We start from the raw sequence: 25,401 nt of genomic DNA, 5'->3' as shown, positions 1-25,401 counted from the left end.
GTCCGGGACTTCCGTCCTCGCCCCCCAGGCTCCTCCAGCCCAGGCCCAGGAGCGGTTCCGCCTCTGCGCTCACTGAGGGGCGTCCCACAGCCACCCGCTCCCTACCCTCCTTCTTACCCCTGTCATCTTTCAGGTGCTTCCTCCAGACACCAACCCACACCCCTTAGGGTGCTGCCCTCTGCATGCCCCCCACCAATCTCAGGAAGCAGGCACCCCAGGCATTATTCTGCCCGCCTATCTTCTCCCAAGGCAGGGCTGTGAGCCTGTCCATGGCCGTTCTGCGCTGCGAACTACGACCAGAGGCGAAAGTGGCCCACCGCTCATCTCTGTATGCCAAAGTTTCACTGGCCCACCAGCACACTCGCCCGCTCAGGCACTGACCAGGGCGGCTCTCCTGCTCTGCGGGCATAGCTCACTGGTTGTGACAAGAGACCATCTGGGCTGCAAAGCTGAAGATATTTGTTGTCTGGCCTTCTACAGAGAAGGTCTGCCCACCTGCATACAGGCTTTAGCTCCTACCTCCACGGCTCCCTCTCTCTGCGCTCAAGTCCCTCCCCTGCAAAATGAAACTTGTCACCTATGAGATGGGGTCAGACGCAGCGGTTCAGGTCCTTGGCACCAGCCTGACCAGTGAGCCAGCCCTCCTCACGGGGACAGATGTGAGCACTGAGGTAGGTAGGTCTCTAACCAAGGTTCCCCTCCCCGGGGTGTGGGCTCAGGCCTGTGACTCTGAGCGGACATGACGTCACTCCTGCACTTAGGTTATGCAGCTGTTTAAGCCCCTGAACCAGCTGACTTTGAGCCAATCTAGAGGGAAACACCCTGGGTGAGCCTGACCATATCAGGTGAGTCCTTCAGGGAGCAAACCCTTTCTCTGCTGTGTGTGTGCGTGTGTGTGATTTATTTATTTTTAGACAGAGTCTCGCTCTGTCTCCCAGACTGGAGTGCAGTGGCGTGATCTCAGCTCACTGCAACCTCTGCCTCCTGGGTTCAAGAGATTCTCCTGCCTCAGCCTCCTGAGTTGTTGGGATTACAGGTGTGCGCCACCACGCCCAGCTAATTTTTTTGTATTTTTCGTAGAGATGGGGTTTCACAAAACCCCATGTTGGTCAGGCTGGTCTCGATCTCCTGATCATATGATCCGCCTGCCTCAGCCTCCCAAAGTGCTGGGGTTACAGGCGTGAGTCCCTGCGCCCCGCCAAGAGCTGCAGCATGCATCACCAGCCCACTGCCCATGCGAATGCTTCCTGCCCTCTGAGAGCTCGCCCTGTCTTCACTAGATTCCATGGAAGAGTCGCAGGCAGAGGCAAGCATCAGGTTAACATGCACGAAACCGCAAACGGTGACAGGTGCTACCAGGATCCTAAAACGATGGGGGGCCTGACGCCAGGGTCAGGGAGGGCTTCCCAGAGCAAGCACCTGTGGAACTTGTGCTTTTGCCGCCCTTTGCAGTCATAATCAGAAGTATGGATTCGGATTTTACTCCAAAACAACGGGGAGCCTCAGAGCTTTTCAGCAGGGAGCAAGAAGCCTCCATTTCTTTTTCATTAGGTGCCTCTGGCCGCTGAGTGGAGACTGACCTTAGTAGCTGTGATTCCCAATCACAGCTTGGGGGTCGGGGGGCGATCCTATCCCCAGAGAACACTAAGCAATGTCTGAGGCTATTTAGGTTGTCACAACTTGGTGGAGGCCAGGGATGCTGCTCAGCACCCTGCAGTGCCCCAGGACGGCCCCACTCCAGAGAATCCGGCCCCAAATGTGTCCACACTGCTGTGCGGGAAAGACCTTGACTTAGAGGGAGGAAGAGGAGAAGCCGGGAGATCTGTGGGGATCTGGGGCAGTCCTTGGACACACAGGACTGCTCTGGAGGCCAAGCCGGAAATCCCAATACCGGCTGCGCCACTGTGACTTTGGGTTACGTTTGTTTCCCGCTCCTTGCCCCAGTTTCCCCGCCTGCAAAATGGCCATACCAGTTCCTACCTCCCGGCGTAATTCGGAAGCCTGCACAAGGTAGTCGGCGTCAAGCGTGTAAAGAGGCGCCTCTGCGGCGGCTCACGCCTGTCATCCCAGCACTTTGGGAGGCCGAGACGGGCGAATCACTTGAGGTCAGAAGTTTGAGACCAGCCTGGCCAACATGGTGAAACCCCGTCTCTACTAGAAATACAAAAATTAACCAGGAGTGGTGGCGCCTGTAGCCCCAGCCACGCAGGAGGCTGAGGCAGGAGAATCGCTTGAACCCGGGAGGCGGAGGTTGCAGTGAGCTGAGATCGCACCACTTGCACTCCAGACTGGGCGACGGAGCGAGACTGCGTCTCAAAATAAATACATAAATAAAAATAAATAAAAGAGGCGCCTCTGCATGCATCCTCATCACCTCTGTTGCTGAGTTTATTTTAAAATTTTAAAGGGGGGGTGCCAACGGCGGGAGCCGCCTCACCTTCGCGTCCTCCCTGAAACTTCACCCGGATCGTCTTGTCGATGTACTTGGACAAGTCCAAGATGCTCTCCTTTTTCTTCTTCTCCTTATCCTGCGGGGAAAGCAGAGCGCATGAGGCCTGGAGCGCGGCCCGAGCCCCACGCCCCCCGGCTCGGGATTCCGCCGCGCGCTCACCGCCATCTTGTCGCGCCGTGCGGCTCTTCGCAGACACCGCCCCGTGCCCTGTGACCTCTCCCCTCCCCCCCACGCGCATGCGCGGCGCATGCGTGGCCCGGGGTCTCGGGGCGTTGCTGGGAAACATCTGCCGACGGTTGCGGCGGGCACCGGCCGAGATGGCGGCGGTGGCGGCGGCTGCGCTGGCGCGGCTTGTGGCGGCCTTTCTGCTCCTCGCGGCCCAGGTGAGCGCGGCACCGGTCCCGACGGCACCGCAGGCTGCGGCCCTTCGGCCTCTCGGCCCCGAGGCTACGCGCAGGAACGACCCCTCTTGGCCCGTCTTGGGGGTCCAGCCTCGGGGATCCGCGGTCCCCTCGTTGTCGGCCGGCGGTGCCGGGGCCCGGCCGTGACCTTGCGGGGCTGTCCCCGGCTTCTCTCCCTTCCCCGCCTCGGAGGCCCTCCGCCGCTGCAGCGCCCCTCACTTCCCACCGGGCCTGAAGTTTGTGCCCCCTCCATCTCCCGGTTCTGCTTGTCCGTTTCGGGGTCTCCAGCCGCCGCGGGGGACGCCTCTCTCCCGCTCTGTGGCCTTGGGCAGGCGGCCGCCCACCCCGCTCCGAGCCTCAGTTTCCCTTTAGGCGGAATGGCCCGGTGCTAAGCTAACCTCACCCTAGGGGGTGCGGTGGGGGAACCCAGAGGCGTCCCGCGTGTCCCCCAGTGACTGGCCAGCATCCTGGAGCGGCCAAGAGCCCAGCCCTGCACTGGGGTCGTATCCCCGCTCCATCTTTTACTCCGTGACCTTGGACGAGGGAATTCCGTGCTTTGAGCGTCAGTTGCTCGTCTGGAGAAGGGGGGTCGACTATGGTGTGGATTCTGGAGATGCTACCCAGGGTGACCAGCGCCTAGGGACAGCACGCCTTCCTTATATTCATTGTGTATCCTTTGATGTAGAGCGTCAGGTTCTAGCGGGGACAGTCTACGAGATGGCACTGTCGTAACTGCATCTTTTATTTTCTTAATTCCAAATCTTCCCTCTTACCTGAGTTTGGTGGCTCAGGGAATGGAACCCGGAGCAGCCTCACAAATGCGGCCCTTAACCTTCACTCCTCTCTCAGAGTTCTCTTAAGGCGTCGCTGCCACCGGGCTCCTTCTTAGTCTCCACTCTTCCAGCCCCACCGCCATCCCCCTGCTGTGGCTGCCTTTGTCCCCCACATCCCTAGTCCATCCTCGACACAGCAGGAGTGACCCTTTCAAAGTATGTCAGTCCATGTCGCATCTGGATGAACGTGCCGTCCAGTTGTGACCTGGCGCCAGGGAAGCCTGCAGCTCATTGCAGGAGCTTCGTTGTCTAGTCTTTTCTCTTACCCTGAAACGCCTGTGGTCTCTGCAAGGCTGGAGGGCCCCCTCAGAAGCTTTCTGCGAACCGCACCTCCACCCCCAGCTGCCCTGTCAGCCCCCTGGACTCCCCCCATTCTGCGGCCAGGGACCTAGAGACCCCAGACATTTGGAAGGAGGAGGAAAGCCAAAGGTGGAAAAAAGATAGAAAGATCACAGAACGCTGTGGAGGGAGGGACTCAGTTTGCCTGGGAAGGCTTTTCTGAAGCAGGTGTGTTTTTTTTGTTTGTTTGTTTGTTTTTTTGAGACGGAGTCTTGCTCTGTCTCCCAGGCTGGAGTGCAGTGGCATGATCTCAGCTCACTGCAACCTCTACCTCCCGGTTCAAGCAATTCTCCCACCTCAGTCTCTCGAATAGCTGGGATTACAGGTGCACGCCACCACACCTGGCTTTTTTTTTTTTTTTTTTTAAGTAGAGATGAGGTTTAACCACATTGGTCAGGCTGGTCTCAAACTTCTGACCTCAGGTGATCCACCTACCTCGGCCTCCCAAAGTATAGGGATGACAGGCGTGAGCCACCATGCCCAGCCCTGAAGCAGGTGTTCTGAGCCATGAGTAGGAGTTTGCCAGGTCGGCAGGAGGGGAAGGGTGTTGGAAGCACCAGAAGCAGCATGAGCGGGGGCTGGGAGGTGTGAGAGCTAGCGGGTTATTTGGGGTTGGCAAGGGGTGGGCTGTGGCTGGAGTCTAGGGTGGAACAATGCTGGAAGGGAGGATTTACATCCTGAAAGATGTCACCACCAAGGAGGTCCTGGGGGGTGGGCCGTGGATGGACGCTGGAGCAGGGGCACAGAGGAGGGGGGAGTGGTGTGAGTGGCCCCAGGCAGAGAGTGAAGGCAGAGCATTTGGCCTCTTAGGCTGGATGACAGGCCGCCTGGTGGAAACCAGGTTGTGGAAGGCTCTCTGTGCTGGGGTGCATGGACTTTAACCTGGGGGGGCTGAGGAGTGTGAGCTTTATCTGGAAGGTGGGGAGTCAAAGGACGTGTCAGAGGGACGTGAGAGAGCAGGTGCTCCTGGCCTTCCCAGAACCCCAGTTGTAAATACACCCTGAGAGGCCTGTCCCTGTTGGGGGGTGGTGCTTCGCGGCAGTGGAAATTTGAGTCCGATTGCCCAGAATGAGACTAGCTCTCTGGGCAGAAGCCTGCTTGGTGACAGTCCTCGACTCGCTTGCTACCATTCTGTGACCCCGAGCAAGGAAGTGACCTCCCCAGTGAGACACCTCCCCTCCCCCACCCCATAGAGCCCATTCCTCAGCAGATCTCAGCTGGAGCTGGTGGCCCTGGCTGGACCCGGCCTGGCTCCTGGAACTCCTGAGTTCCCAGAAGGGAGGCTCTCCCGGCTTGGACTCACTGGCCTGTTTCAAAGGCCCTTGACATGGATGCTTTCACAGTCACTTCAAAGCAGGGTTTCTAAGCCTAGAAGTTTCTAAACAAGTGTGCAGTGGCGAAGCATCTGTGCTGCGATTTGTGAAGGATTTGGAGGTCAAGGCCTGGGCTTTGAGCCTGTCCTTGTAGCCCGAGCTTTTTCTGCTCCTCCAAATTTCGGTGGGCCTGACTAAAACTCAGGGCCCTCAGAGCTGTGGCCATTGGACTAATTGTTCCCAGTTTCTTTTTTTTTTTTTTTTTTTTTTGAGAAGGAGTCTCGCTCTGTCGCCCAGGCTGGAGTGCAGTGGCCGGATCTCAGCTCACTGCAAGCTCCGCCTCCTGGGTTTATGCCATTCTCCTGCCTCAGCCTCCCAAGTAGCTGGGACTACAGGCGCCCGCCACCTCGCCCGGCTAGTTTTTTATATTTTTTAGTAGAGACGGGGTTTCACCGTGTTAGCCAGGATGGTCTCGATCTCCTGACCTCGTGATCCATCCGTCTCGGCCTCCCAAAGTGCTGGGATTACAGGCTTGAGCCACTGCACCCGGCCAAGTTCCCAGTTTCTTTAACTCAGCAGATGAGGAAACTTCCTGGTGAGACGCCACTGCGTTCTCTGGCCTTTGATAGAAGCACAGGCTTGTTTTTTTTTAACAGAAAACCAGTTTTGCGAATTGTGGAGAGGAAAATGCATGAATGTGCTTTTGTGCTTTTAAATGACCCTTTTAGAGAGAAGCAGAGAAGCAGTTCTATCGGTTCCCATTTTACACAATAGACACTTTTCACCAAAGTCCCTGATCCCATAGAACAGAGCTTGGCAGGTGTTTTCTGGGAAGGGCTAGACAGTAGTTTTGCTGGGCTCTGTGGCCCACATGGCCCGTGGTGCGGATGCTTGGTTTCTCCTGTTGTACCTCCAGAGCCAGAGACTCTTCCTTAGGAATGGGCTTGGCTGTGTTCCAATAAAACTTTATTTACAAACACAGACGGTGGGCCGGACTATGGATTCTTGGCCTCTGCCGTGACCCATAACATCCCTCCTGGAGTAGGTGCGAGGGGTTCTGAACACTGCGGGGCTGTGTTGGAAGGGGAACCCTCCGGGCTCTGCACCGGGGCCAGACTAAGGGTTGCTCTCAGGGAAGGCAGTCCGGTGGGCAGAACTGGAAAGAAAGGCTCCTGACTCTGCCTCGGCTCTGGGGGAGGCCACACGGGAGATGCTTGGAGTTGGGCTGGGGCAGGTGTGGGAAGGAAGCAGCATTAGCCAAGTGCTATGAGATCCCCAGTCGATTGTGGGGACTGGGGCTCCGTGGGCTTTCACCATGCTGCCACCCCGAGGTCACCAGGGCCTTGATCAAGATGCTCCCAGACCAGGCCGGAGCCCTTGTGTGATTTCAGTGAGGGCCCGGCTGTTGGAGAGCCAATCTGTGCCCGTGTGCTGGGGTTGGTGTCTGGCATCAGGGACCGTCGGGACCTTTAGCCAAGCCAGAGCTCCCCTTCCCCAGCCCCAGCTTGGCAGAGCTGCTTCTGCATTGTGGGCCCTTGTGGCGTTGTGGCATTGGCCTTTTCGGTGCACGGCTCAGTCCCCCTCCAGATATGTTGCCATCCTGTTCCTGATGAGGTGAATGGCTGTGGCCTGTTTGTTTCCATGGCAGGTCCCCTGGGGACCAGGGGGTGTGGATGTCTGTCTGGGAGGTTTACAACCTGGCCGGAGCCCTGCAGCTCCGGAAGGCCTGGCCCAGGAGCCTGCGGTGTGCAGAGTGCCCTGGGCACTCCTGAGAACAGGTGGGCCTAGGGCGCGGGGGTGGGTCTCCTTGGTCCCTGGCACATGGCTTTTCTCCTGGGACCCCTCCACCCTGTGCAGGCCGGGCTCCCCTGGGGGCCCACACTGAGGGTCTGCAGTGTGACGCAGCAGCTGGGACCTGGGCCCCGTCCCTGTGGGACCCTCTGGTGACTGGTGTCCTCATGAGATGGAGATGTCCTTGTCAGCTGCTGGGTGGGGCCCCTGGGCAGGGGAGCAGGAGGAAGGTGGGGATGGTAGGTGTGGGCGGCTGGACTGGACTGGGCTCTGCTGGGAGAACCGTGGCTCTGCTTAGGCCAGAGCCCCTCAGTGTCTGCATTGGTCCCCGCGGTGGGAAGTGTGGTGAGCAGCACCAGCTTCCTGCATGTGGAATTGCGTCTTTCCTCATAGCTCCATCCTACTCTGTTAAGCACTGGGTTGAGGAGGCGGGGGTCAGCCCTTCTGGTCCAGGCCCGTCTACTCCGCGACCCTCCTGGGAGGTGTCCAGGGCTTTAGGGCCCGGTCCTGCCCCTTACTTCATTTTGAGAGCATGGCAAGGGCCTGGGCCCGCTCTGTCCCGGTGCGGTGGGCCACCGCCCCTGCTCCTCTTGGCCGGCTTTGGCCACTCGTCCCCGTTCCGTGTGAGGGGCTCCTGCCAGAGGATCCGGACCTTCTCCCTGTGGCCCTCTCTGAGCTGCTGCTGCTGCAGGCTGGAGAGCACGAACTTGAAGTCCTGACTGGCTGTTCCTTCTCCCTCCCGGGAAGGGGGAGCTGCTGTGCTGGACTCTGCTGGTTTGGGGCTTCGCGGGGAACGCGACGCTGTCTGTCCTGCTGGTGGCAGCGTGACCTGTGGCAAACCTCAGCCTGTCCCACTCAGGACCCAGTGCCCGTAGGCCCCTTGGCTCAGCTGCTTCCTGCTATTCTTCCAGCAGGAGCTGAGGGATGCCGGCCGACCTGGGATCCATCCCCCTGGTCTGGGACCCATTATGTGCCTGGACCCCCTTGTGCCCCTGGAGTGCCAGTCGACAGGCAGTGCTCATGGGGCTATGGGTCAAAGGCCACCCAGACCTGGGGGGTGTGGAGGCTTGTTCAGGCCTCCCGCCCAAGCCCAGGGCCAGGTCCGCTCGGGCCCTGCCCTTCTTCCCTGCTGAGGGCTCTGCCTTCGGCTGTCCTTCTCCCACCGTGCCCACTGGTCCTGGGAGGTCCAGGAGGTGATGCGATCCCTGTTTTTTGGTGCAGAAACTCGGGAGCCACAGAGAGGTGACCTGACACACTCATGGTCACCAGCCTGGGGCCCCCTGAGGAAGATGAGCTGGTCTGCGTCTTTGCTATAAACCATGCACCGTCACATCCCTGTCTGTCCTGTCGAGATGGGGAGGCGTCCCAGACGACCTCGTGAACACGGGCGCCCTTCCTGGAGGCATCCTCGTCTCCTCGGGCCTGTTTCCCGTGCTGTGGCTCTGATCGCCGGCCTTGTCCCGCAGGTGGCCTGTGAGTACGGCATGGTGCACGTGGTCTCCGAGGCTGGGGGCCCCAGAGGCAAAGACTACTGCATCCTCTACAACCCGCAGTGGGCCCATCTGCCACATGACCTCAGCAAGGCGGTAAGTACCCGCCCCCTGGGCGCCGCCGCGGGGGGGAATGCGTGGGCCCCAGGGCTCTAGAGACTCATCCAGCCAGGGCTGCAGGAAAGATCCAGAGGCGAGAGGCAGGCCCTGGCCAGGTCTGGGGGATTCTTGGGTAGCCCCTAGTTCCCCTGGGCCTCCCCAACCCTGGTCATCAATGCAGGCTGTCCATAGGGCCTTGGGATGCAAACCTAGAGGCACCGGCTCAGCCCCATGTGGTGGACAAGGGTCTCTATTGCTCCATGCTGGGCTCCCCATCTGGTGGGCCCGGACAGAGGGCTCCTTGGAGGAGTGACAGCAGAGGGCACAGTGGGGTCTCGTGGACGAGACCTGTTCCTTTCACCATCTTCCCGACTGGGGCACTAACACCTGCTGCTGGGTGGGTCCCTCTCTCCCTCAGAGGCGCCACCTCCTTTCCCACTGCATCCCTCAGGCCCTGCCCCCTTCTCACTGCATCCTTCAGGCCCCGCCCTCTTTTCCACTGCATCCCTCAGGCCCCGCCTCCTTTCCCACCATGTTCCTCAGGCCCTGCCTCCTTTCCCACTGTGTCCCTCAGGCCCCGCCTCCTTTCCCACTGTATCCTTCAGGCCCCACCTCCTTTCCCACTGAGTCCCTCAGGCCCCGCCTCCTTTCCCACTGAGTCCCTCAAGCCCCACCTCCTTTCCCACTGCATTGCTCAGGCCCCACCTCTCCTGCTGAGTCCTTCAGGCCCCGCCTCCTTTCCCACTGTGTCCCTCAGACCCTGCCTCCCTCAGGCCCCACCTCCTTTCCCACTGCTTCCCTCAGGCCCCGCATCCTTTCCCACTGTGTCCCGCCCCCTCCTGGATCCCTCGAGGCCTGTCGGCCAAGAGGTGCTAGGGTCTTCCTGTCTGCTTTGTTCATAGTGTGTGCGTGAGCACGTGTGTAATTGGTACGTGCCTGCACATGCGTACGTGTCTGAGTGCATGTTTATGTGAGTTTGCGTGAGTGTATGTGTGCATATGCCTGAGTGTGTGTGTGAGCACATGTGTAATAGACATGTGCATGGACATGTATGTACCTTAGTGCATGTGTGGGTGTGTCAGCACACGTGTGCATGTGAGCGTGTGTAATAGGTGTGTGGGGGCATGTGCATGGGTCTGAGTGTGTATGTCTGTGTGCACGTGTGTGAGCGTGCATGTAGTAGGTTTCTGTATGGGTGTGTGAGTGCGTGTGTGTGTGTGTACAGGTGTGTGTAAGCACGCAACCGCGTAATAGGTATGTTTGTGGATACGTGCATGTGTCTGTGCACGCGTGCGTGTGTAATAGGTGTGCGTATGTGTGTGTGCGTGTGCATAATAGGTTTGTGGATGTGCTTGTGTATTCGAGTTCGTGTGTGCATGAGTGTGTGCGTGTGAGCTCATGTGTCGTAGGTATGCACACGTGCCTGAGTGCATTTGTGTGAATCCGTGTGGTGTGTGTGCATGCGTGTGTAATAGGTGTGTGTGCCTGAGCAGGAGTGCACAGGTGTGTGCTTGCCTGTGCACGTGTGTGCCGTGTGCTCTGGGCTATGTGTGTGTGCACGTGTGTGCGCGTGTGTAATAGGTATGTGTGTGCTTGAGCGTGAGTGCGCATGTGTGTGCTTGCGTCTGCATGTGTGTACCTTGTGCTTCGGCCTGGCTGTGTATGTGTGCACGTGCATGTGTGTGCGCTCCATCCTGGCAGTGGTTGTGTGCGTGTGTGTGTGCATGTGTGCGTGTGTGTGTCATGTGCTCCGGCCTGGCTGTGGGTGTGTGCTCCAGCCTGGCTGTGGGTGTGCGTGTGTGTGTGTGCACCGGCCTGGCTGTGTGCGCACGTGTGCATGCGCACGTGTGTCTTGGCTTCCTTCCTGGGCTGTGAGGTCGCTGAGAGTCGGGGCCTTGTTCTCCGCACACTGGAACCCCTCCTGTTTCTCACAGATGCCTGGCCGTGGTGGGGCTGTGGTGGGGACCCACTCGGTCTTGCTGAGTGAGCTGTGATGGCTCGCAGGGTGGCTCAGGTGTCAGGGGACAGCCTTGTCTGTGAGGACTCCGGCCCTGCTCAGATGAGGCACCCCAACCCGTCGCCCAGCGCCCTGCTGTGGGAACCACCGTAGGGATGGCTCTGCCTAGGTGGGGCCGAGGCCATGCGGGGCTTTAGGCGAGAGCCGAGATCTAACTCAGCGCAGGCTTCGGGTGGGAGAAGGGGCAGCTGGGTCCTCCTGGTGACTCACATCACGTGAGACGAAACCGTGCCCTGGCCTTTCCAGTCTTTCCTGCAGTTGCGCAACTGGACGGCCTCCCTGCTCTGCTCCGCAGCGGACCTCCCTGCCCACGGCTTTGGCAACCAGATCCCGCTGGTGGCCCGGGGGAACTGCACCTTCTATGAGAAAGTGAGGCTGGCCCAGGGCAGCGGAGCACGCGGGCTGCTCATCGTCAGCAGGGAGAGGCTGGTACGGCCCTGCACCCCCACCGCCGAGCCAGCTCTCAGGGGCAGGAGGGGGGTGCAGGAGGCAGCAGTGGCAGAGGCTGCTCTTCTGATTTCTCACCAAAGGCAGGCCCTCTGTGGGGAGGATCCGGGCTGAGTGTGGCTGTGGGGAGGATCCGGGCTGAGTGTGGCTGTGGGGAGGATCCGGGCTGAGTGTGGCTGTGGGGAGGGCAGAGATGAGTCTGTTCTTTCTGTGCTGCTGGCCGGGGCTGTGGAACTTTGGCCGTGGTCTTGCTGGGTGCCTGTGCTAGAGCAGCCCCCGGGGTGAGGGAAACCACACTCTCCATAGGGATGGGATTGGGGTGTCTTCTGTGGAGCAGATGGCCTGGCCCTGAACTGGCCCCTTCTGGGGACCCTGGTGCCCTGGCTCTCGAGCCGGTGGGGCTGTGCTCACCTGTGTGGTCCTATCCAAGTGGCCTGAAGCCCAGCCCCTTTTCCATCTGCTGTGAAACGGGCTGTGGTTGAGAACTGGGGGCCTGGCAAGGCTGGTCACAGCAGGGGACACGCTGACTGCTGGGCTGGGCAGGGTGCACGGCACCCCGAAGTGTAGTTTTGGGGTAAGAAGAAAATGGAGTGCAGGAATTCCCTCACAGCCCTGCCCGTGGCTCTAGGCTGCCCCCGCCAGCATTGCAGCCTGAGCCTGGCCACCTGGGGAGGCCTGGGGCAGGGTCTCAGGGCTGAGGCCAGAGCAGGCCGGGCAGAGCCGAGGGTGTCATCCCCGTCTGCACGTGCTGCCGTCGTCATTGAGAGAGGCCCTCAGTGGGTGCGGGGCTCAAGGTGGCCTAGTGGGCAGGCGTGGGCTGTGACAAGTGTCACTCAGGACGTGTGTGTGCGGTTAGGGAGTCCCACGGCTGAGGGAGGGATTGGCTGTCTTAGGCCCGGGGCCCTGTTGTCGGGTGAAGAAGTCTTGATGCCCTTGGGCCTCCCTGTCCTTGGGTCCTCCTGGGAGGCCGGAGGCTGTCAGGTGCAGAGGGGGAGCAGACAGGCGCCCCCAGCCTGGCCTGAGCCTCGAGTGAGGGTCCCAGGAGAGGAGGCAATGGACACAGAGCTGGGGGCCCACCCATTGCTGCGGGTGATGCCTGCCGCTCCCTCCTCTGGGCCCCCAGGTCCCCCCGGGGGGCAATAAGACGCAATATGATGAGATTGGCATTCCTGTGGCCCTGCTCAGCTACAAAGACATGTTGGACATCTTCAGGGTAGGCCTGCCGCTGCTCAGACGCGCGCTCCCGAGGAGATGGGGCGGGGGCTTCGGGCTGGCTGCCGGGGGGGTTTGTGCCGGGGTGGTGGGTGAGGCGTGGCCCCTGCAGGCCAGGGTCTCCAGCCCCAGCCCCATAGCCCACCGCTGCACGCTGACCCGTGGCTGGCGGGTGGCTCTGATGCCTGCCCCTGGTGTGTTCCTTGAGGCAGCGTTTCGGCCGCATGGTGAGGGTGGCACTGTATGCGCCTCATGAGCCAGTGCTGGACTACAACATGGTCATCATCTTCATCATGGCCGTGGGCACTGTCGCCATCGGCGGCTACTGGGCCGGGAGTCGGGACGTGAAGAAGTGAGTTTTGCGCCGTGCGTGGGCTGTGATGGGCGGGCGGGTGGGCGGGCGGCTCTGACGCGGCCTGGGACGGCCAGTCTTCCCATCCGGAACAGCAGTGAGCGCTTTGGCCTGGGCAGGCACGGCTCGCCCCGTGGAGCCCTTCCTTTCTTCCTCAGGAGGTCCTGGGACAGAATCAGGCTCTTTTCCTGCTGGGGTGGGCTCCGGGGCCCGGTGGGTGTGCAGGGCTGGGCAGGTGTGGATATGGCAGGTATGGGCGTGGCAGGTGCAGGGCGGGCAGGTGGCTGGGGCTAGCTCCCCTCTCCTGCCCAGCCGCCCGGGTCTGGGAAGGCCCCATGTCCAGGGCTCTTTATGCAGAACCCGCACAGCAGCCTCTGGCCCGGCCTAGTGGCCGCCCCAGCTCAACCCAGGGACGGGAGCCCGGCCACCCTCTGCTGTGTGGTCTCCTCTGCCCTGGGGACGTTTGGGGCAGTTCCTTGCACTTCAGTCCCCCCCGGGTCCCCTCCTGCTCCCGGGTTTTCTGCCGCATTCCCCTGGGTGGCTGTGGACTCCTGGGCCCTGTGTAGGCCAGCCGGCCCCAGCGCCCCGTGACCCCGTGGTGTCTCCCAAGAAGGTACATGAAGCACAAGCGCGACGACGGGCCCGAGAAGCAGGAGGACGAGGCGGTGGACGTGACGCCAGTGATGACCTGCGTGTTCGTGGTGATGTGCTGCTCCATGCTGGTGCTGCTCTACTACTTCTATGACCTCCTCGGTGCGCGGCCCCGGGCGGGTGGGCCGCGGCGTGGAGATGCAGCCGGCCCTGAGGGAGGGAGGGTGGTGTGCGGGCCTGGCCTCTGGCCTCACGGCCTTGCCCCTGCAGTGTACGTGGTCATCGGGATCTTCTGCCTGGCCTCCGCCACCGGCCTGTACAGCTGCCTGGCGCCCTGTGTGCGGCGGCTGCCCTTCGGCAAGTGCAGGTGAGGCTGCCTCGCTGGCCCCGACGTGCCTGACTCTGCGCGGTGATGACCGCGGCCCCTTTGCCGCCCCATAGCCCCCCATGGTGCAGTGTAGCTCAGAGTCTACAGTGGGCGCTTCCTCAGCGCTTGCCTGTGGTTCCGAGGCCCAGGAGCAGGGCGGAGTCCGGGCGAGCTATCAGCGGAGCCCGCCAGCAGCCAGGCACCGGCGTGGCGGGGGGGGGTGCTCTTGTCCCCAGAACCCTGCCCCAGGTGGCAGGCTGGCCGGGGCATGGGAGGGCACCAGGGTTCTCCAGGGAACCCAGAAGGTTTCCCACAGTGCAGAGCTGGGCCTGGCTCTTAGGGGTAAAGGGAGCTCCGGGGGCGTCTCCAGCAAGATCAGACCTGGGTCTAGGAAGCGGGGCTCGCCCAGGGGAGACCTTTGTGGGTTGCTGTCCCTGGGTGCGTCGGGTGAGGGGTGCAGCGCAGGCGAGGGGGCTCTGTGGGTGCGGCCAGTGGCCCCCCAGCACCTGTCTGGGCCAGGCTCTGCCGTGCCCTTGGGGTGCCTACTGTTGTCATCGTGCGGGGATGTGGAGTTTAATGAGGACAGAGTGGGGGCTGCCACTCTGGAGGGGGTGCCTGGGCAGGGCCCAAGGGTGGTGGGCAGTGGGATGAGGCCGGGGGCTGGTGGGCTTGGCTCTGACTGCCCCGTGCCCCCCAGGATCCCCAACAACAGCCTGCCCTACTTCCACAAGCGCCCGCAGGCCCGCATGCTGCTCCTGGCGCTCTTCTGCGTGGCCGTCAGCGTAGTGTGGGGTGTCTTCCGCAATGAGGACCAGTAAGTGCTGCCTCCCCCGGGCCCCGGCGGGCGGTGGCATCCTCAGACGCTCCCTCCCACAGGGCTCCTGGGGCCCTGACTCTCTGCCCTCCTGGAGGCTGCCCCAGCCTGGAGCCGCTTCAGGACCATGTTATGAAAAGCCCTGGCCCCGGGCTGCCCTGATGGGGCCGTGGGGTCGTTTCACCTGGGTTTGTCTGGGTGCCATGGGAACCCTGACTGGAATCTGGGAGGAGAGGCCAGAGCCTCTGTGGCCGGGAGCCATGTCCTCCAGCAGGCCTGGAGGGGACTCCTGTGCAGGGCATCACTGCCCAGAGCCAGTCTGTCCCCCGCTGTCCCCGTCTCTGGCACCAACGTGCGCACTGCAGGCCTGAGGACCAGGGTGTGGGCTCCAGGGCAGCCGATCCTCTTGGTCATGCCTGCCACGGCCTCTGAGCAGTGATGGAGGTGGGGCAGGCACTGCTCCCTCCTTGCTCAGCTCCCACGAGGCCTGGACTTGTGGCTGCCTCCTGCCGTCCAGGCCTCCTTGATGAGGCCGAGTGCCTGGCACCGTGTTGGGAGGACGGAGCTGGCCTGTCCCCGCCTGGCTCCCGCCGCCGTCACTGATACCGTCTGGCGCTTCCTCTCGGCTTTTTCCCGAGGCAGCCAAGTGCGCTTGGCTTTGGTGTGTATTGGAGCCGCAGCACGTTTAACTGGCAGAAGGAAGACGTGAAAATATTTTGAATCCTTTGTACACAAAGGGAAAATGAATCCTTTCAGTTATTTCCAAGCCAGGAAACTCATTCCGTCACGTGAAGTTAGAGCAGGCCGCAGTCAGCTGGGCGCAGGGGCTCACGGCTGGGATCCCAACATTTGGGAGGCCAAGGCAGGACCATCACTTTACCCAGGAGTTCAAGACCAGCCTGGGCAACAAGCGAGAGCCCCTTTCTATTTAAGAAATAACATAAAATCAGAAAAAATAACTGGCCACAGTTCTCTGGGTGCTTGTGGCGTGTGGCGCCTGGAATTGACTGTCCAGCGTCTCCATGGAGACCTCTGTTCTCAGCGGCCGCCCTGCCCGGGGGAGGTTTTTATCCCATTTTCAAATGAACCTGTGATGTTTGAGACGCTGAGGAACGCTGGGCAGCTCGTCCAGCAAGTGGCAGGCAGAGCCTCCGTGGGGGCAGGGGCCAGCGGGATGCTGGGGCTTCATGGGGCCGGGAGAGAGTCAAGGTTGCGGCTGGCTGCAGGGCTGTGGCCTTGTTCAGGAGGCGGTTCTGTGCTTTGCTCCAGGGCACCAACTGCATGGCAGCCCCACCCACTGTGGACCCAGAGGTTCTGCAAGGAAACCTGGTGTGGCACAAGTTTTACTTTAATAAACAGTTTGGGCGCGGTGGCTCGTGCCTGTAATCCCAGCACTTTGGGAGGCCAAGGCGGGCAGATCACTTGAGTTTGAGACCAACCTGGCCAACATGCAACCCCATCTCTACCAAAAATGCAAAAAAAGTCTGCCTGGCGTTGTGGTGGGCGCCTGGGATCCCAGCTCCTCAGGAGGCTGAAGCAGAATTGTTGAACCTGGGAGGCGGAGGCTGCAGTGAGTCAAGATCGTGCCACCAAACTCCAGCCTGGGCGACCGAGTGAGACTTCATCTCAAAAACAAAAACAGTTTGGAGGGGGTCAGTGCCCGAGCCCTCCTGCACATGCACCCTCTGCCTGGCCGCTGCCTCCAGCCTGGCACCCACCATCCGGGGACAGTGACTGAGGGGACGCAGCCGGCCAGGCCTGTGTCCACCGTCCTGGCTGCAGAGTGGTGGGCTCCTCTACCTGCTTCTGCAGGGGGGCCCTGGGGTGGGGCCTGTGCCGCCCGCCCTGCTGGAGTTGTAACAGCAGGGGTCCTCCCACAGGTCTGGGTTCCTCAGGGTCGTCCCCTGGGCAGGTGGAAGTGCAGCAGGGCCGCCTGCTGGCTGAGAGCGGAGGCCCTGTGTGTGGCTCGTGGGAGGCGGCGTCTTGGGTGGTCAGCCGGCCTCCACCCCAGCAGGAATGCTGCTTTGTCTTGCAGGTGGGCCTGGGTCCTCCAGGACGCCCTGGGCATCGCCTTCTGCCTCTACATGCTGAAGACCATCCGTCTGCCCACCTTCAAGGTGAGCGCGGGGAGGGTGCGGCTACGGGGCAGCGTGGGTGGCGGGGGGCCTTCCCCCCAGCCTGGCCCATGTGGGGCTGTGGTCCTTGCAGGTCTGTGCTCCTGCTCACTGCCCTGGCTATGGGCACCTAGGCCTGTTGTCAAGGGTGGGGCTTGAAGATTGGGTCCCAAAGCCCCTGCCGAGGCGGCCTGGGTGGGTGACTGTGGGGCGGTGGTCCCGGCAGGGGCAACTCATATGTCTGCATGAGGTGGTGGGGAGAGCGGTGGAATAGGGCTGAAGGAACTGGCCTCCGTGGTACCGGGAGCATGGGGGTGTGGTCAAGCCCCAGGCGGCCACATTCCCGTGAGGGCCCCACGGGACCCAAAGCGAGCGGCATTTGAATGCTTGGGACGGCCCCCTGTATCCCCAGAGCCGGCCCGGCGTGGCATGGGCCCCCACCCTCTGCCCCTCCTTCCTGTGACACGGAGACTCTGAAAGCCTAACTTTTGTCCTTAAATCCTGACCTGATGTTGCTTCCAGAGCTGCTCCTGCGTGGTGCGGCCCAGCACTGGCTCTCCGCGGGGTTCCTTTAAAGGCTTCCTCCCGGGAGGAGGCGCTGGGCCTCCTGAGGTGGGAGTGGAAGGGGGTGTGGGGGAGGCGCAGGCCGGGGTGGGGGCCGCCCTCAGCCATGGGCTCCACAGGCCTGCACACTGCTGCTGCTGGTGCTGTTTCTCTACGACATCTTCTTCGTGTTCATCACGCCCTTCCTGACCAAGGTAGGCGACCGCCTGCACCCCGCTCCACCCCATCACCCCGCTCCCCCGCCCCTATCCCATCACCCCACTCCCCCGCCCCCATCCCATCACCCCGCTCCGCCCCATTACCCCGCTCCCCCGCCCCATCACCCCGCTCCCCCGCCCCCACCCCATCACCCCGCTCCCCCGCCCCCATCCCTTCACCCCGCTCCCCCGCCCCCCCATCCCATCACCCCCTCCCCCGTCCCCATCTCATCACCCCCTCCCCCGCCCCATCACCCCGCTCCCCCGCCCCCATCCCATCACCCCGCTCCCCCGCCCCCATCCCATCACCCCGCTCCCCCGCCCCCATCCCATCACCCCGCTCCCCCGCCCCCCCCCATCCCATCACCCCCGCTCCACCGCCCCATCACCCCGCTCCCCCGCCCCCCCCCATCCCATCACCCCCCCCCTCCACCGCCCCATCACCCCGCTCCCCCGCCCCCATCCCCATCACCCCCGCCCCCCGCTCCCCCGCCCCCATCCCACCACCCCGCTCCCCCGCCCCCATCCCATCACACCCCTCCCCCCCCCCCCCATCCCATCACCCCCTCCCCCCCCCCCATCACCCCGCTCCCCCCCCCCCCCCCCCCATCACCCCGCTCCACCGCCCCATCACCCCGCTCCCCCGCCCCCATCCCATCACCACCCCGCTCCCCCGCCCCCATCCCACCACCCCCGCTCCCCCCCCCCCATCCCATCACCCCCTCCCCCCGCCCCATCACCCCGCTCCCCCGCCCCCATCCCATCACCCCCTCCCCCGCCCCCATCCCATCACCCCGCTCCCTCACTCAACCCCCTTCTGTGCAGAGTGGGAGCAGCATCATGGTGGAGGTGGCCACGGGGCCCTCGGACTCAGCTACCCGTGAGAAGGTGCGTCCTCTGACCGCAGGGCCTCACGTTGCCATGGGCCAAGGGGTCGTGCGGAGAGGGATGGGGCTGGAGGCGTCCCACGGCCGGACGAGGGTCCTGGAGGACGTTGTCCTCTTCCCGTCTTCGCAGCTGCCCATGGTCCTGAAGGTGCCCAGGCTGAACTCCTCGCCTCTGGCTCTGTGTGACCGGCCCTTCTCCCTCCTGGGTTTCGGAGACATTTTGGTGCCAGGTGCTGAGGCGGGTGGGGCACACGGTTCGTGCTGTGGGGCAAGGCCCTGGGTGACTGAGGTTTGCCCTTGGGAGTGAGCGGCCTGCGCACCGTTGGCTGCAGATAAAGCCCTGAGGGTCAGGGTCGGGCAGGTTGGGGCCGTCGAGGCCTGTTTGCCTGGGCAGCGAGGGCATTGTCCGGGTGGGGTAGGGACCGCTTTGGGTCCTAGGGAGCAGGGAAGGCCTCCCGATGGCAGACAGCCTCACCCCATCCTGCTCAGGGTTGCGCAGGGGTCCTTGCTGGGGCCTGGGTCCCAGTGAGCTCATGTTGCTCTGAAGGCAGAGACTGTACCCTCTCAGCCTCAGTGTCCCCAGGGTCCTGCCAGGTGTGTCTGCCTGGGCTTTGCTCTCACTGTGATCTCAGTTTACCCACAGAGTCATGGCAGCCCTGTCCTGAGCAAGCGTGTGGCCTGTCTAGTGAAATGACAGCAGCCACTGGGCAGCGAGAGGCCCATGGTGCCCACAAGTGCTCAGGCGCCCGCCTGCTCCCAGGGAGCGCCCACTCCGAGGCTCTGTGGGCCCAGGTGAGCCTCCTCTGTGTGCCTCCCCCAGGGCTGCTGGTGGCCTACTGCCACAGGTTCGACATCCAGGTACAGTCCTCCAGAATATACTTCGTGGCCTGCACCATCGGTAAGTGCCTCGGTCGAGCCCATGCTGGCCACTCCGGCTCCAGCCCCGCCCTGACTCAGCCTCTGTCCTGACCCTGACCCCAACCCCAACCCTAACTCCAACTCTAACACCATAACCATGACACCCTAATCCTAAACCGTAACACCCTAACCCTAACCCCTGGCCGCTCTGGGAGCTGGGCTCGGGTGGCTGGGCCTGGGCCTGGGCCTGTGCCTGCATCCCCCTCTTTCTCATTCTCCCTGGCTTCCATTGTTCTGTTCTGTTCTTTTCCTTTTCTTTCCTGTTTTCCTCTTTTTGTCTTTTTCTTCTTTGCTTTGTCTTCTACTGTTTCGGTTGTTATGAAAGTGTTTATACAAAGTGCCGTTTTCTGTTGACCGACATTGTTTTAAGAAATGTCCCCCCACCACAGCCGGCCCTAAGAAGCTGTGGTGCTTTCTGGTTCACGGGCACGAGGGTGAGCCACCTCTGCTGAGCCATGCCCTTGACCCAGCCCTCCACGTGGCTCCCTAACGTCCACTCCCAGGGCCAGGAGAGCTCAGGCTGGCCTGCAGGGCCCTTTGGTTGGTGGTGGTCCTCTCACCCCTGCTTCCTGCAGCTGCAGGTGACCCTGGCTTTCCCCTCGCCCCATTTTACCGTCTTCATGATTATCCTTTAAAATCACGGCTGAGGCCGGGCCCAGGGGCTCATGTCTGTGATCCCAGCACTCTGGGAGGCTGAGGTGGGGGGATTGCTTGAGCCCAGGAGTTCAAGACCAGCCTGGGCAACATAGTAAGACCCTGTGTCTGCAGAAGAATACAAAAATTAGCCAGGCATGGTGACATGTGCCTGTAGCCCCAGCTACTCGGGAGGCTGAGGTGGGAGGATCACTTGAGCCTGGGAGTTCAAGGCTGCAGTGAGTCATGATCGGGCCACTGCACTCCAGCCTGGGCAACAGAGTAAGACCCTGTCTCGAAAAAATAAAATGAAAGAAAAAATAAAAACACAGCAGCAGAGATTTCTCTCTCCTGAAGCATAATTTGTCAAGTTGTCCCTGTAATTCCTGAGATCGAAGCCACTGAGATTTTATAGGCGCCAGACCTCTCCGTTTGTCTCTGCGTCTGTCGATGATGGCTGATGGACACGTGGATGGTCTAAAATGGACCAATAGGGACGCTCCCTGTGGCATGGTGTCAGAAATACAGAGATGAGTATTAGAAAAAGTGCCAGGAGCAGTGTGCTTGCTGGACACAGCGGCTCTTTTTTAAGAATGTTCTAGTAAAAAGTTAATTTTCTCAGACCTTTATTTTGAAATTTTACATGACAGTTGCAGGGTTGGTACAGAGAACTCCTGTGTGCCCCGTTCTCAGAGGGACTGGTCATTTCCTCACATTCGCTTGATTCCGTTCTCTCTCTCTCTACACACTCACGCGCTCTCCCATGTACTCCACTTGGCCCTCCCTAGCCATGGGTTCCGCAGCTGTGGATTCCACCAGCTGTGGGTTGAAAGTATTTGGGGAGAAGAAATTGCATCTGTACTGAACATACCCGGATTTTTTGGGCCGGTATTCCCTAAGCAGTTCCATGGGACAGCCACCGCCCGCAGTGACGTCGTGTTTGTATTTGTAGGAACCTACAGGGATTTATGGTTCGGCAGGACGTGTGTGGGTTCTAGGCAGACACTGCACCCGTTTACGTCAGGGACGTGAGCAAGGGGGGTCCTGGCAGCCCTCCCCTGCGGGTGCCAAGGGTGGCCATGTGCACGTTTGTGTACTTACACACATATGTAAATCACAGGCTGTGTTCTCAGGGGACTGGGGCACCGCGCCGGTGGGGGGACACCGTGCCCCTTGACCCCAGACCTTTCACTGGGTGTCTCCTGAGAACATACTTGATGCGCCCCCAGCTTGGTGTCCAAGGGTTTTCTGGTCAGGCACAGGTTCACCTTCGGCTGATTTTCTCAGAGGTTCATAGAAACTGCATCCTGGACATGTCTTGCAGCCCCCGTCCGCTATCACGTCTGCCTCCCGCTGTCCTGCAGCTGCCCAAAGCCTGCCCCTGCCTGTCCCTCTCCTTGCCCTGCCCCTTCCGTGTCCTCGGTGACCCTGACGCCCCTCTCACTGGCCCCGCTGGGGCAGGGTGGGAGTGCGGCCCAGGAGGTGCCGGAAGGATCCATGTACTTCGAGGAGCCTGTGGCCCTGCTGGCTGAACCCCCGCTCTACCTCTCCCGTCCTTGCACACCCCTGCCCTCCACCGCGCCCAGCCCGCTCGCATTCCTCCCAGGGAAGTGGCTGGTGGCCCCAGCCTGCCTGGCTGAGGTGATGCCTCCTCTGTCCCCACAGCCTATGGCGTTGGCCTCCTGGTGACGTTCGTGGCGTTGGCCCTGATGCAGCGTGGCCAGCCCGCTCTCCTCTACCTGGTGCCCTGCACGCTGGTGACAAGCTGCGCCGTGGCACTCTGGCGCCGGGAGCTGGCCGTGTTCTGGACGGGCAGCGGCTTTGCGGTGAATACCAGTTTGCTCTGACTGTGAGAAACAGTCGCCTAGTGAGCCGTAACTAGAGTTCAAGTTGAGTGAGGCCTCCAGCCACAGCAGCCCCGCGGCCGCGACGGGGTCAGGGTCCCGGCAGCGTCTGCTTTGGGTGTCGTGCGCGTGTGGCGCCGGTGGACGGACATGCTGGGTGGGACCCGGGGGTGCCCTGTCCTTGCTAAAGTTGCTTCCCCCAAAATGGTCACTGGCGCCCCACTTGTGTGGGCATTGGGCATCCGTCGTCTCTCCTGCTGAGCGCGAGGCGCCCGACTGGGAGTGGGGCCACAGAGCCCTGTGCGAGGGGAGCAGGCTGGCCCTGGCTGTGGAAGCCCTGTCCCCTGTCCCCCTCGGCGAGGCAGGGGGCGGCTGGCAAGGGTTAACCGTGCACGTTGCAGGGAGGGCTTAACGCCACGTCCGTTCTGCTTTTGTGATTTTTGTAAACGAGAAGTGGGTGGGACCCCCCTTCCAATGGGCTGTGGGGCGCTTAACCAAGAGGGGCGACTTCCTGGGTTCCCGAGACTCAGGCACATTGCGCCCGAGAGCTGCCCCCACCCCTCCGGGCAGTGCCTCTCGGAGGCCATGACCACCCAGGGAGCAGCCCCACGCCGCAGGGCGATCCTCAGGCTGTTGGGCATCGGTGCAGCTCCTCCCGTAGCCGGCCTCCCTCTGCGGGTGATGCCGCGCTTCTCAGTGGTGCCCGCCGCGTGTGGCGGTCCTGCATCATGTTTTTGTGGAAGTTAAACCACACCCATCCTGCTGCACTGGTGTGATGCATTGGGTCGAGCTGTGGTTCCAGGGCCAAGCCGGGCTCATGGGTCCCACAGATGGGACCATGGCCTGAGACCAGGCCCGAGGGAGAGGTCTCCTGGGGCCAGCACCCCCACCCCAAAGGTTTCCCCATTCTGATGGGTATTTCAGAAAGTTCAGGAGAAGCCGAGGACCAGGCCCCAGGGCCGAGAGACGGAGAGTCCGGGCTTCTCTTTGGAGGGGCTTTGCACAGCTCCCAGCCTCTGCTGGCCTTGGGTTCCCCTCCCGCGGCCCCTGTGCGGATGGACGGGGTCCTGGGTGCCCATGGGCCATGGAGCCGGCCCCCTCCTTGGGACACCTCTGCTTGTCCCAAGCCTGGGTCCAGAGCCCCTGGGGATGGCGCCGCATTTTAACCCTGCCCCCGTGGCCTGCGGGTGCTGGGTGTCGTGGCCCCTACCAGGGCCCTCCTCTGGGTCCCTGTCTTCTCACCTCTGCCTCCCTTCTCCTGTAGAAAGTCCTACCTCCATCTCCATGGGCCCCAGCGCCAGCCGACAGCCTGCAGCCTCCCAAAGACTCGGCCACACCGCTGTCCCCGCAGCCACCCGGCAAAGAACCAGCCACGCCTCCCCAGCCTGCGGAGCAGCCCCCAGAACCCTGTGTGCCCGAGGAGACGGGGGCTGGAGCCGCCACGCGGGAGCCTGGGAGCCCGGCTGAACCCGAGGGCCGGGACCAGGCCCAGCCGTGCCCGGTAGCCCAGCCTGGCGCCTTGGCCTAGGGGAGGGGTGAGACGCTCGCTGCCGTGCCCGCCATACCAAGATGTTGGGGCTGCCTGGCGCCCGCTGGAGACAGACGGACAGATGCCTGTCCCTGGCACTGAGGCCTGTGCTGTCCCCACCCGCCCCAACATGGTGCTCATCCTTGCCGAGACCCCCGTGGTCCGTGCCCGCGCCCAGCCCAGCTGCCCCGGCTGCACGCCTGCTGCTCCAAGCTCGCCCGGCTGCCACAAGCCCTCTGCGGGTCCGTCCTCCTCCCCACTGGAGTCCGTCCTCGCAGGCCCTGCCCGGCCTCTCTGCAGACCCTCAAGCGCCGTCTGCATGAGTGAGCAGGCGTGGGTGGACTCTGGCCGCAGACACACTTGGTGCTCACCGGCCGCTTCGTCCTTCAGGTGACCTTCCTCCCCACGGCATCCTGTTCTCGGGCGGAGGAGCAGCTTTGTCTCCCAGAAGGCATCGCTTTTCCCTCTTGAGCAGATCGGAGCCCCTGGGAGGTTTGGAAGCCACCTCCAAGCCTAGGACACGGCCTGGTGGCCGGGGCGGCATCTGGACCCTGACGCTGACTGAGACAGGCCTGTAGGGCAGGGTTTCGGGGTGTGAACGAGGCTGGCAGTGAGTGGACAAGCTGTTCCCCTGGCTCAGGCCCCGCCCTGCCCTCAGCCGGAGGCACCTGGCCGTGCCTGCACACTCCTCCCCGTTTTAATAAACAGTCGCAACTTCTAGAAGTCCTGCTGGTGCCACCTGGTGGGGTGGACATCTCAGACTGCCCGTCTGACAAGCAGGGGTAGGCGCCAGGCAGGCTGGGTCAGGCCCTCGGGGGTCCCTGGGGCCCTGGGAGGGAGGGACTGGGCTGCGGGAGGTCCTGGCTGCTCCTGGCACCCAACCTCACTCCCCGCGTGGGCCCTGTGTTGCTTTTCCGCCGAGAGGGGCTTGGGCCTGGGTTCTCCCTGTGGCAGCGGCATTGGTGCGTGGTTCTTAACCCTCTGGACCCAGCATCTAGGAGCTTCTGGAACCCACGAGGATATCTGCCACTGGCGTGGTCTACTCACTGATGAGGTTCTCCTGACTCCGGGGCAGAGACGTCCATGCAGGAACTGACTGAGGCGTGGCCCCAGGCCCTGGCATCCTCTGCTCGCTGACCAAGGTGTGGCCCCAGGCCCTGGCATCCTCCCCTCGCTGCACAGTCACTTCCGAAGCAGCGCTCCCTGTGGCCACAGCGACAGAGCCTGCACCCTGGCTGTCTGCGGCGCCAGGGCCCCAGCTCCCGCCTGCCACCCGCCCTGTCCACGCAGCCTCCAGACTCGAGTCCAGAATCTGTTTCTGTCAAGTCAGTCACCCCCAGCTGCACACGGGGACGCTGAGCGCTGCGCTCTCACGGGTCTGTTCCCGTCAGAGGGTGGCAGGGGTGAGCCCCGATTCCTTCCAGAGAATACCAGCTTCCCAGGGAGTAATGGCACCTTCACTGAAGCCATTTTGTACATGGGGACAGGCTGGGGACCTCTCTTTTTTGGTGTTGGACGTTGGACCATTGGGGAGGGGTTCAGAGGCGGCGGTCCTGTCCTTGACTCCGTCTGTCCGTGTGGCCTTGCTGCCGTTCAGTCTGATCATTAAACACGGCTTTTGATACACGTGGCCCGGCCTCTGCCTCTGCAGTGCGTGGCTTGGAACATCTGCTCCGTGCAGGTCCCGGTGAACAGAACTGAGAGCTGGCAGGCCGCCTGGCTGTCCTGCAGAGGACGGATGGGAATGGCCACTGCAGGGCCGGCCAGTGCTGTGAGGTGCCCAGTGTCCCTCCCGTGGGGCTCTGCGGGCCGTGTGGTCCCCGTCACGCTTCTCAGCTCTGCCACTGTTGCTGGAAAGCATCACAGATCATGTGTAAAATGGGCCAAAATGCTTTTTAAAAATTAAAATAGAGATGGGGTCTTGCAGCGTTGCTGAGGCTGGTCTCGAACTGCTGGGCTCAGGTGAACCTCCCGCCTCGGCCTCCCAAAGTGCTGCAGTGACAGGCGTGAGCCACCACGCCCGGCCCCCAGATGGTTTTGTTGCCAGACCCTGTAACTGGAATTGTATAGCATTTTCACATCTCAAAATAGTTTATTATTATTTTTTTCTCTTTAAAAATGCAAAGAGCTGTCTTAGCCGCTTCGGGGCAAGGTTTGGTTTCCAGCTGCTGCTCACTGGCCCCGGGCCTGTGGAAATG

The 25,401-nt window shown here is 62.0% G+C and overlaps 3 protein-coding genes across 9 annotated transcripts in view; 2 read left to right on the top strand and 1 right to left on the bottom strand.

The window, feature by feature from the left end:
* The window catches only part of LSM7 (LSM7 homolog, U6 small nuclear RNA and mRNA degradation associated), a 401,328-nt gene that overhangs the window by 4,091 nt on the left and 371,836 nt on the right, over positions 1-25,401 (bottom strand). For 4 of the 5 annotated variants that reach the window (XM_050770937.1, XM_050770938.1, XM_050770939.1 and 1 more), the window contains exons 2-3: positions 2,612-2,637; positions 2,438-2,528 (exon numbers count right to left, since the gene is read on the bottom strand). In XM_050770937.1, the coding sequence (XP_050626894.1) occupies positions 2,438-2,528; positions 2,612-2,617 (97 nt within the window). In that variant the 5' untranslated portion in view covers positions 2,618-2,637. Of the gene's footprint in view, positions 1-2,437; positions 2,529-2,611; positions 2,677-25,401 lie in introns of those variants that run through there. The other variant, XM_050770936.1, reaches the window with a different exon arrangement.
* SPPL2B (signal peptide peptidase like 2B) lies at positions 2,621-24,829 on the top strand. Of its 3 annotated transcripts, XR_007721582.1 has the most exons (16): positions 2,621-2,835; positions 8,596-8,715; positions 10,982-11,164; positions 12,306-12,395; positions 12,607-12,746; positions 13,357-13,499; positions 13,608-13,704; positions 14,402-14,518; positions 16,554-16,635; positions 17,316-17,390; positions 18,219-18,281; positions 18,411-18,510; positions 19,101-19,178; positions 21,497-21,657; positions 22,940-23,445; positions 23,594-24,829. XR_007721582.1 is itself a non-coding variant. In XM_050770313.1 (15 exons), the coding sequence occupies exons 1-15, from the start codon at positions 2,689-2,691 to the stop codon at positions 23,201-23,203; spliced, it is 1,857 nt and encodes a 618-aa protein (XP_050626270.1). In that variant the 5' UTR covers positions 2,621-2,688; the 3' UTR covers positions 23,204-24,829. The 3 variants fall into 3 exon arrangements, 2 of the variants coding, with proteins under 2 accessions (XP_050626270.1, XP_050626269.1); XM_050770313.1 differs by having other exon boundaries at positions 13,360-13,499; positions 22,940-24,829; XM_050770312.1 differs by having other exon boundaries at positions 22,940-24,829.
* The window catches only part of GADD45B (growth arrest and DNA damage inducible beta), a 129,498-nt gene continuing 115,501 nt past the window's right edge, over positions 11,405-25,401 (top strand). Inside the window, exon 1 of the mRNA XM_050770885.1 lies at positions 11,405-11,410. The gene's annotated coding sequence lies outside the window, so the exon portion shown is untranslated. The remainder of the gene's footprint in view (positions 11,411-25,401) is intronic.

This window comes from Macaca thibetana, chromosome 19 (genome assembly GCF_024542745.1).
Source record: "Macaca thibetana thibetana isolate TM-01 chromosome 19, ASM2454274v1, whole genome shotgun sequence".
Lineage (NCBI taxonomy): Eukaryota > Metazoa > Chordata > Mammalia > Primates > Cercopithecidae > Macaca > Macaca thibetana.
The sequence above is the reverse complement of the archived record's forward strand: the minus strand, read 5'-3'. Positions and strand labels throughout refer to the sequence as shown.

What these genes read in the sequence shown, in the direction of transcription:
- SPPL2B (XM_050770312.1), top strand. Translation starts at nt 2,689, where the DNA reads ATGCGCGGCGCATGCGTGGCCCGGGGTCTCGGGGCGTTGCTGGGAAAC. An exon ending in TCGTCAGCAGGGAGAGGCTG is followed by an intron (nt 11,165 to 12,305) that starts GTACGGCCCTGC and finishes CTGGGCCCCCAG; the next exon opens with GTCCCCCCGGGGGGCAATAA. An exon ending in GTCTTCCGCAATGAGGACCA is followed by an intron (nt 14,519 to 16,553) that starts GTAAGTGCTGCC and finishes TTTGTCTTGCAG; the next exon opens with GTGGGCCTGGGTCCTCCAGG.